At 41.8% G+C, this 11,432-nt stretch overlaps 1 protein-coding gene across 1 annotated transcript in view; it reads left to right on the top strand.

The window, feature by feature from the left end:
* Positions 1-2,733: 2,733 nt before the first annotated feature.
* LOC106813628 overlaps positions 2,734-11,432 on the top strand; it is a 10,195-nt gene continuing 1,496 nt past the window's right edge. Inside the window, exons 1-5 of the mRNA XM_014817812.1 lie at positions 2,734-2,750; positions 3,390-3,575; positions 4,399-4,576; positions 4,993-5,146; positions 7,863-7,933. Of these exons, the coding sequence (XP_014673298.1) occupies positions 3,399-3,575; positions 4,399-4,576; positions 4,993-5,146; positions 7,863-7,933 (580 nt within the window). The 5' untranslated portion in view covers positions 2,734-2,750; positions 3,390-3,398. The remainder of the gene's footprint in view (positions 2,751-3,389; positions 3,576-4,398; positions 4,577-4,992; positions 5,147-7,862; positions 7,934-11,432) is intronic.

The raw sequence follows: 11,432 nt of genomic DNA, 5'->3' as shown, positions 1-11,432 counted from the left end.
CGCCCGGTCACGCGCACCAGACCACAACGCTACGCCCGGTCACGCGCACCAGACCACGACGCTACGCCCGGTCACGCGCACCAGACCACAACGCTACGCCCGGTCACGCGCACCAGACCACGACGCTACGCCCGGTCACGCGCACCAGACCACAACGCTACGCCCGGTCACGCGCACCAGACCACGACGCTACGCCCGGTCACGCGCACCAGTCTGTGTTGTGTCACATCCGCATATGACGTGCGCAGTGTCGCGTACACGATCTAGCTCCCCTCGGATGCAAACTAACATAACAATGTTAGAGTTCATCAGACTGATCCCCATAGTTTCAGATATAAATCATAGATCATAGTTCATAGCCTTCTTCCACTGATGTACATGCTGACTGACGTTCGAGCCTAATGTAACAGTACCGTACCGGATGCCTCAGCCTCATGTGTCAGATTTAGATCTCAGTCTTACAAAGCAGTGTTGTTTGGGAATTTTACATCTCAGTCTCAGGAAACAGTATTTGGTCGACAGTTCTACATCTCCGTCACATTAAACATCGTCTTGTTCGATATGTTTCAGTATCACATAACAGTTTCATGTGCCTGCACTATGTTGAAGCGTCGTCCAGGTCGCACCCTTATGTACCAATCTCGTTTTAGAGTCCCATGTCCCAGTCTCATTATCCAGTCCAACATAATAGTCTTGTATGACCCCTTCACGTGTCAGACCAGTGTATCCGCTTTATATAACAGTAAGATTCCACAATGCTACAAATATTTCAGCGGTACATTGCAGCTTCATGACAGAGTGTAACATGCACAAATGTTTTATGAATACGTACTGGAAATTGACCCTGTCTACTTGGAACCTGGTTTCAAATATGCCTGAAGTGAGGACTCGACATCGCAGGATATCCTGAATAAAAAGACAACTCGTTAGTTTAATTTTTAATATTACCGCTTAAACAACAACACGATTCCAGCATTTAGCATTTATTTAGACAATTGTGATATTATCTGTACCACAAACAAATGCTTACTGTTTAATATCAATATTGAGTAAAAATGAATTTTGCAGTGTCTGTTATGAATGGCATCATGGTTTCTCACATTAATATCATCAGTTGTGTTTATGAGATGTATATTCATAGGCTTCACACTATGGGATTGTCATTTTCAATCATATAAATGATAACGTATTCCACTATTTTAACTTCCACTAATAGTTTCATTCTAATTGTCACTCTACTATGTAAGTGATTTTCATTTACATAGAGCCAGAATTAATCATAATAACAATGCAAAGATAAACAGTAAAAGCACAACTTCCTCGGTGCAAAAGGCAATCTTAACATTGACATCATACATATAAATACAAGCAATTAGTAAAAGCAAAGCAGGGTTTTAGGTACTTCCTATTGATATTCAAGAGCAAAATCTGGCATATAGAAAAAACGCAATTAAACTGAAAACTATAAAGATTATATTTATCCCTAGTTCACTTTAGAACAAACCAGCTAGGATGCCCATGTGACAGTGTGCTGCATTTCAAACCCCTGCATGATAATAATTGGTCATGTGATAAAGGATTAAAATAAATGCAAAAGGTAAAACATTCTAGAAAGTTTCCAAGAATCAACACTAAAAATTCACCTGTTCTGTGGGTTCATACTCAGGTTTTTTTACTGTCGTGGCTTTGTCCAAAAAACTGAAACACAAAACGGAAAAAATTACTCAACATGAACAAATACTGGTATAAATACTAATCTACAATTGTCGTGCATGACAATGGAATAGAATATAGATGGACTTCACGTATTCCTGTGATTGCCACAAAACACTCGATGTAAAACAGTAGGTCAATCTGGAACTAGAATAATGTTATTTCAAAACCCAACCATTATGAGGCTTTTCACTCGAGCTGGTGATGTTTCTCTTGGGATAAACGAACGCACCTGACTTACAGACACGTTAGCTTCACTCTTAATTGCTGAGGTATAAAGACAAATATGTAGAAATTCTCAGTCAATGCCATGATATCAACAAATTTATTATGGTTAAAAAATAGACCTCAGAGCTGACCAATTGATACTTTCTTAAATGTATGTACATCAGTCTTTAATGCTGAAAGACTTATGTGGCGACTAGAATAGAAAGCACTGGTGGTCATAGATGTATGTAGGAGAGTTTGCCATGTAATGTTACTCGTATATGTGAGGATCACATTTCTATGAAAGCTTCTTCATATGCAAAAACTGATTGTGTTAATTTGGTATGGCCCATGCGGCAATGCGTCTGTACGTGGGTTGCTGCAACTAGAGATGACACGTGAGACGTACAATAACAGCCGCCCACATGCACAGAAATCAGCGTACCATCCGAATCTGCTACGCAGTAGCATTCTTTAATTGAAAATGTTACGTTATCTTATCATTATGATATTTTATTTAAATATAGTTTTATTATTGGAATAGCATGATAATGCCATAGAAATGGGCTTGAAGAGATAATCTGCAGTGGGATGCGTCCCTGGTTTTTCCGTACGCGTTTATGCGATTACATATTGAGAACCCTTGTAGTGTAAAGCCCTCTACTGTTATAAATATACACATCAGGTTCTATATACCCATATTGTTATATATGGGTATAATAATACCGTGTCCGTGTGCCTGGTGAGATATAATTCACTAATAATTAATAATAAATTAATGATAAGTAGCGGGTGTAATGAGACAATCTAAGGCAGTGTCCGTGTGCCTGGTGAGATATAAGTCACTAGTAATTAGGGAGGTGTATTAATTGTCGATGCATCGCGATGCAAACCTCGACAATATGTGCATCGATACGTTTGGCTACTCATGATTCAATCAGAAGCCAGATTCTGAGGCAGTGTCGGTGTGCCTGGTCAGATAAAGTTGCTAATAATTATGGGATGCTGTATTGACAGGAGTGTCATAATAAAGACTGTAAATCTATAATAAGACTATAAATCTGTATTCTGACACTCCTAGTATCGATGCATCATATCTGATGATATCTGACGATATGCATATCGATGCGCCTGATTACTCGCGTTTAATTGCATCGATACGCGTGTGTCTATTGAATTTCGTATATTGCTATATTGACTATTCCCTGTACATATAACCCACTAGTAACGCTGTTACAGTTTGTGCCCCACCCTGTCAGCATGCAAATATCACCTGCATAAAAAGTCACCAGTAACCCCAGTACAGTGTAGCCCAGCTAGCAAGTGTGTATGTCAGCTAGGTAGTAGCAGGGCTGAATAATATGACAAATTGTCAATTGTCAATTAGTCATTATTCGCCTCTGGTAGTAGGAACACCAGCTGGTCATTTGCAATAGTTTGAAAACCCACTTGTTCTCGTACGACGACAGGCAGGAAGCATGGTCCCGCTCGAGTCGTCAGCGAGCGTGGTGACAATCGATGGCGAGAAGATCGTCGTGAGGGAGCTCGGAGCAGCAGCGCCCCCTGTCAGCAGGCTGAGCGGAAAACCTCCGCTGCCGAGCATTCGCAAAAAGGATGCGTCTCGGCAGCGTCCGAGCAGCGACGACAGCAGCAGTGTAAGTTGTTGTGTTTCTGAGGTTGTGTTTTGTGGTGGTTACGTGCAGCACTAGTGTGGCTGCTTATCAGAGGCTATTGGAGCCCTAGCCCTAACCCTAACCCTAACAATAACCATAACCATAACCTTAACCATAACCTTAACCCTAATTAGCCTAACCTTAACTCTAGCCCTAACCATAATCATAAGTAACCCTAACCATAATCGTTACCTTAACCCTAACCATAAACCTAACCATAACCCTAACTCTAACCATAACCCTAACCCTAACCCTAACCATATCCCTAACCCTACCCTTACTCTAATGCTAATATTGACCTTAACCGTAGCCCTAACTCTAAACCCAAATTCTAACCCTGACCCTAATCCTAAAGCTAATCTTAACCGCTACCCTAACAGTAATCCTAGCCATAACCCTAACCCTAATCCTAACCTACCTAACCTGAACTCTCAACTATATACAGTATTGGCAGTTTTGGATTATTAAATACTTAAGCATCTTTTTAGTATTAATTAAGTGTAATCTTCTTGTATGCTCTCCAGGATGAGAGTAAGTCACGTTAGCTGTGTTAATGTGTACTGTAGTACTGTTAGTACTGTGTGTTACTTAGAGTAAGCTGTGTTACTTATTAGTATTAAGTGTAATAATTAAGTACGATCTGCTCTTCAGGGTGAGAGTAAGTTTAACAGCTGTGTTACTTATTAGTATTAATGAAGTGTAATAATTAAGTATGATATGCTCTTCAGGGTGAGGGCAAGTCTAACAGCTGTGTTACTTATTAGTATTAATTAAGTGTAATAATTAAGTACGATCTGCTTTTCAGGGTGAGGGCAAGTTCAGCATATGCAGTCCGTTCTCACGCTGGACGCCCGAGGCGCGCGACAAGAAAGGTCACACAAAGGTCAAGCCGCCAGGGTCGGAGCTGACGCACCGCGCTTCGACGGGTAACTCGCCGCGGCCGATAAAGACAAGAACGTTCAGACGCGCGGACGACACCGATGGTGAGTGACATACGTGCATACACATACATGCACGCACGCTCACGCGTATACATACTCGTACGTGCGCACACACACACGCACACACATACCACATGCATGTCCTTGTGTTTATTAAGCAATTAATATACAATACAATAAATATACAAGGAGTGCATCCCAGTTGTCATTTTCAATGTTGCAGCTACCTGACCTACATTTCCAAAATGTTGCGCGTTTGCTTGAATGGGAATGGAGAATGTTGTAGTTGGCACGTGTCATTGCACGCACGCACACACGCACTAAGGCACGTACACACATACGCGCACGAACGCACGCATTGTGCACACACGCGGATGCTGCGTCGTTATTTCTCTCCTAATGTAAAGAATTCGAATGGAGAATGTTGTTAGTTGACTTGCGGTTCGCTGCTGCTTCAGTGATGCTTGACATGGTAGCGAAGGCACAGAGCCGCCGCATGGACGATCAACGAGGCAGCTTGTCTCTGAAGGACCTCGAACTGCCCGACTTCCTTCGGGTGAAGCCAGGATCGCACCAGGGCAAGGAGTACCGACCAAGCAGCTGCGGCAACAGGTAACGACGAGTCAGTGTGCATCAACCCATCAGCTTCTGAATCCGATAATTATCTATTCGGTTCTCGGTTAACGAGATTCGAAACAGGTAACAAGATTAGAAACAGGTAACGACGTGGGCTGTGTGTCAGCGGATGTATACCCCTATATATACACATATTGTTCTAAATATAGCACAATATATGTTGCCCATCGGTTGCCACCAGAAGCCTGTGGAGGAGTTAAGCGCTACATGTATAGAGCAGCAGGTACCACAGCAGGTACAATGTATTATTAGCTATTATTAGCACAATGAAATACATAGGCCTATAGGGCATATATATACATATATATATATATATATATACCATAATATGGTATATATACATACATATATATAAATTATGTATTAATATATAATTTATATTTAGGTGCGTATTGCCGTTACTGTTCCAAATGCCTACAAGTCTACACGTATATCAGTAATACTTGCTATTTTTAGCACGCACGAAATTACAGGAAGGGCACACTGGAGAAAACCACTATTCGCACCAACCTCATCCAGTATAATGGGACTTAGACTGCCTCCGCTAGTTAATCCCTACGTATTCTGTTGGCGCATAGATGGCCGCAGCACGCCCGTCTACGCGGTGACCACCCGTAGCGTCAATCATTAAAGCTACAGCGAGTAAACGTTACTTACACGCTGTCCAGATTAGTCGGCATTTCTGCTGATACGTGAACATGTAGATGTGATTGGCAAACAATGCGTAACAGAGCGACAGTGATGCTGAGAGAGCCTAGAACAGCTCAGCATCGCCGAAGCCCCCCTCGACACGACAGGCAGCTCGGACAGGTCTAGCTCGCGCATATCTCCACTGTCCACGAGACGTGAGTGATTGATGTTGGGGGCGTGATGCGAATCGGACTTACACCGACAGTCAAACGCCAGTGTGCGGTCTACTGGTATGGTGTATGATGTGGTATGATGGTATGATACTAATGGTATGATGTGGAGGGGACGGCATGCTATATATACAGGATTGCCGCACTACAGCGGCGCACGTCCGACGTGAGTAGCGATGACGACGACATAAATACATATATACACGAGCAACGAACGCCTACGCTTAGTATAGTGCTCATAGGAACTATGTCCCGCAGGGGACTGCCGGAACGTACCCTGGGTACGGTCCGGTATACCGGAACGTACCCTGGTAACTATCTGATATGGTTAGGGTTAGTGTTAGGGTTACCGTTAGGGTTCGGGAGTAGGCGTAGGCGACTCCCTAGACTCGTTAGTGGAGTAGGCGAGGTACGGTCCGGCATATTAGATAGTAGCCAGCGTACGTTCCGGCAGTACCCTGGTGGACATAGACCCTCTCAGCCTTAGTAGTGTAAGCACGCACGCACAGCAAAGACGGCAGTGTTACATCCAGTGTATAAAGCACACGCAGCTATAGGTCAAGGGGCTTACAGATGCGCTGCCACATGAGCTGCAACATGAGCATAGATTCACAAGGGCATAAATGATGTAGACCAGAGAAATCGCATTTATTCGGATGTGACGGCTCCTATTAATGCATATTCTGAGCTTACATGTACATGCAATATCACACATGGGATTTTCGCTGTAGCGAACACGGGCTAACATTGAAATAATTGTAACATGAGATACAAATAACGACACTTATTTAAAATTGAGCAAAATTTCAAATTTGTAAATTTTATTTTCAGGTTTGATTTTGTTTTCATTTCTTTCAATTTCTTCTTCTCAAAATGTAATTTACAGGATAATAATAATACATCTTTTAGGGGTATTATAACTTATATGGTGATGTATTTACTATTTAGGTCAAATAGCAGCTGCTACAGCTACAATCAATAGGAAACAAGTCGTGCCTTTAAAAAAAGCAGCGGTAGTGTGTTTGCTTGTACTTCCATACGTAGTGATGACACCAGAACGGAGTTTCTCCACACAGGAAGCTTGTCAACACAGTGAAATTATAATCATCGACTAACTACTATTATAACACAATTAAAAACATAAACACTAACATGTACAATAAATAATGCATAGTTAACTGGAATTAGCAACCTTCAATCTTCAATTGTTGCAACGATGACAAGCTTCCGATGTGGGGCGTGCAAAATACCCATCAAACATAAAACTTACGTCATCGCCACTAAGAATCAAGCGAGTGATAGTGACTTTTATATCAAACACCAACAATTAATCAGTTTTTTCATCGACACAGATAACTGAACAGAAAACAACTTGACAGGAACTATTAATGAAAGTGTCAATGACACTGTAGCTCACCACAAAAAAAGGACACAAATGAGTGAGTGAGAATATGCGCATTGTGCGGCTTTAATATGAATTTCTATAATTTTGTATGAATTTTTAATATTAACATGATATAATTGAAATAATATTGTTGAATGAGATAGTTCGTATTTCACGTACTACATCCTTTGCCAACTCATTGTAAACGGTAATAAACAAATAAACGTCCTGTAAAAATGTTTACTTGGGAACAGTATTGCTTATACATGTTATTGTAATTATAAATCTATAATGTTGCATATAATCAAGAGCTAAAATTATTAGCTCTTGATATCATGTAACTTATTAACTTAAAACTAGTATAATCTGACATTTGCATTATAGTTTCCTTATTTTATTTAAATACATGAAATTGTCACATCTAACGATAAATATTGTGGCATTACAGTTTGAGCAGTAGCAGACTCGATTCAGATATCAGTTGGAGCATCACCCCAATAAAGCAGTATCCATCGGAAGGTAAGGCCTACCAGTTATTGCAAGGTCTCTGCTATCTCTGTCTATCAATCCATCTATCCATCCATCCATCCATGCCTCTATCCATCTATCTATCTTTTTCTTTCGTTCTATTCATCTATTTATCCATCCATCCATTCATCAATTCATCCATCCATTCATCCATGCATCCATCCATCCATCCATGCTTCCATCCATCCATCCATCTATCCATCCATACATCTATCTATTCATCCATCCATCCATCCATCCATGCAGGCATGCATCCATCCATCCATCAATCTGAGCAATGCCTATCCCAACAACTATACTACAGTACTGTAGCCAAATGTTGATAGACGGACGGACGGACGGACGGACGGACAGACGTACGATGTACGACGACCCATGGCAATAGCTCATCTAGACGATGTCAAGGTGAGCTAATTATAGATGAACGGTATTTGCCTTCAAAGCAGAATTAACCCATAATAATTTGTAACAAATCATAATTAAACAATAAATTGAACTATAGGTGAACTGTTGGTCTTGAAAGAAACTGCAAAATTAGTATCTTGTCCATACAAGCTAACCGGAAATACACTACAACACATACACTAGAAACTTCCCCTTTATTGCTATTTTGGATAGTGGCGGCAAGCTGTGTAGTACATATAGGAATTGCTCACGATTTGGCCTTGCAAAGGTGCGGATAAAATATTATTTATAACATTCGTACGATTAAGTATGTATGTATGTGCGTGCGTGCGTGCGTGCGTGCGTGCGTGCGTGCGTGCGTGCGTGCGTGCGTGCGTGCGTGCGTATGTATGTATGTATATGTATATATATATTATTATAGATATGCAGACAAGTTCAAAGAGTACAATGTTGAAATGATACATTTTCATGGGATTTGTTTGGGAGTAAATACATCCAGTAAATTGGAAATACATCTCTACATCTTCGTCCAATCTACATTCTCATTTACGTCTTCTACATCTACATCTTCTGCATCTACCTGTACACCGACATCTATATCCACATCTTCAACAACTACATCTACACCTGCATCCATATAGCTACATCTAACTCTACATCTTCAGTGCCTAAATCCTATTTTACATCTACATTACCATCTACAAATAATTCTGTATCACAAAATCTAAATCTACAGCTACATACATATCTGCATCTTCATGTCTAGAAATTTGGACACATGTCAACCACAATAATTACTCAATGGATCTGTCTCCACCCAGAAACTCAATTTAGACACGTTTATTAGCGTTTTTTCTCATAAATTTATTTCAATATGGATGTTTATAAACACTATGAGCAAGACGATGAATAAATGATTTAGAATATATGGTCATAATTCTAGTTCATGTCTATTCAATTCTAATTCAAGTACATGATTCTAGACACGAAACCAACTACTCGCATGAAAAGAAACGGTAGATGGCTTCCAGGTTGCAAGACATCATGCTAAGCACAGAGGGTGGCACCTCAGGAATAGTTAGTGGAAGTCAAACATGCACCTACCCAGCACCAAACTGAATTGATTTGCATTCACCTGCATGCCCCCCCCCATCAATCTCGCTTCTTAATGACTTCACCAGAAATAACAGAGTAGCTCCTCGTAATGCATGCACGCACATGCATTATGTACCAACTTTGGACTTCGATATCGTGCGAGCACGCATGTTACTTCCCTTAACTCGCCGAAAGGAACCAAATTAGCTGCCGGGTGGGGAGAGAGACAATGAAAGTAGAGTGCCTAGCGCGAGGAGACATTAGGTAGCAGTTGCGGCGTTTCACGTACACCAAGTCCGTGCGGCTCGATCGTTCGAACCACACATACATCGCTAATCAAGCTACCCGCTTCATACGTGTGCTTGAAGGTTACCTTCATACATTACATACACACACATCCACATTGAATTTACGCTCGCAGGGGAGCAACATATTATATACATATATACAAATAATAACCTTCTTAATACGCTCTTGATATATATTTATATACATGATACACATATACATATAAATACACACTCGCACGCACGCATGCGCGTACGAACGCATGGATACATACACACGCGCACACACACGCGCGCGCGCACACGCACACACGCACGCACGCACGCACGCACGCACGCACGCACGCACACACACACACACACTCACACACACACTCACACACACACGTATGTAGTATATGTACGTACGTATGCACGCATGTACGCACGTACGTATGTACGTGTGTGCCTATGTGTGTGGGCCGTGCGTGCGCATGTATATGTGTGCCGCTGCGTGCGTGCGACGTACGTAAGTATGTTTATATATTATATACATATATAATGTATAATATATACATAAGAGCATACTTCCTGTACGTGCACGTACATCTCTTTTACATCTGACAGAGTTCCCGAGTTCCACACACTACTGCTTGGTAAAAGTGAAATGTTCCACTTAAGGCTGAAAACCATTTATCTTGATAAATAATAGGAGGGCAATCAGAAAGGCATGGCTGTGCCACAGAGTGAATGGCACAGCACGCGCACACACGTACAGCAGAGTGCGCCTGTGTGCGGGTCTGCATAGACCGTTTAAAGCTTGCTGTTCAGCAAATCGAGTCAGAGCAACGGGCCTTGTGGCCACATTGCGGTGATTGCTGTGCGGTTTAAGTCACGCCGCGTGAAAAAAATCAAGCGCGCGCGCAAAAAACTTTGTTTCATTGAAATTCCATTGTTTCCAGAGGTTGCCCAGATTAGTCGACAGACTGCACGGCAAAACACAGCCATCTCACGGCCAAATTCGGTCAAACTTTTTTCCAATATCGGCCAAAATTCGGCCAAATTCTAATCGGATCGGCAGATAATAGTGGCGAGGATGGCGGATGTATTACAAATAACGAGATGGCTACACCATCGTAGACTGGTACTCGCTCCCCCTCTCGGCCTTATAGTACTCGATTGGATCGAGATCCCATGAGTTAATCGAGTGGGAGCGAGTACCAGTTCTAACACCATCGTTGCAAAAATGTAATCTTTTCACAAATTCGGCCAAATTCGGCGCCAAATCATAGTTTGGCCGTGACTTTTTATATGTTACGGCCAGGCGAATTGTTATACGGCAGGCGAATTTTTATACGGCCAAAATTCAGCCAAAATAACTTTTTATTTTTTACGCCAGGCGAATGTTATATACGGCCAAATTTCGGGAATTTGGCCGTTTTTTGGCAACCCTGATTGTTTCAATAGCAGCCTGACAGCCCGTGCCTGCCAGCAGTGCAGCACACCTCAGCCTCTGCAGCAGAGCACACTAGAAGGAGTGAATACTACATATAGCGCCGCACGGACACGTTGGTACGTGACTACAGGAGAGAAAGGAAGCCTGTCGACCGCTCTGTTAGAATTAATTATCAAATTGACAAAATAATAATTGTAATGAATCCACAGCAGCACTTTATCCACGAAAGGAGAGCTGTCATTCTGTCGCTGTTCGTAGGCTTCATATG

This window comes from Priapulus caudatus, unplaced genomic scaffold (genome assembly GCF_000485595.1).
Source record: "Priapulus caudatus unplaced genomic scaffold, Priapulus_caudatus-5.0.1 Scaffold801, whole genome shotgun sequence".
Taxonomy (NCBI): domain Eukaryota; kingdom Metazoa; phylum Priapulida; class Priapulimorpha; order Priapulimorphida; family Priapulidae; genus Priapulus; species Priapulus caudatus.
Note: the sequence above shows the minus strand (reverse complement) of the source record. Positions and strands in the feature narration are given on the sequence as shown.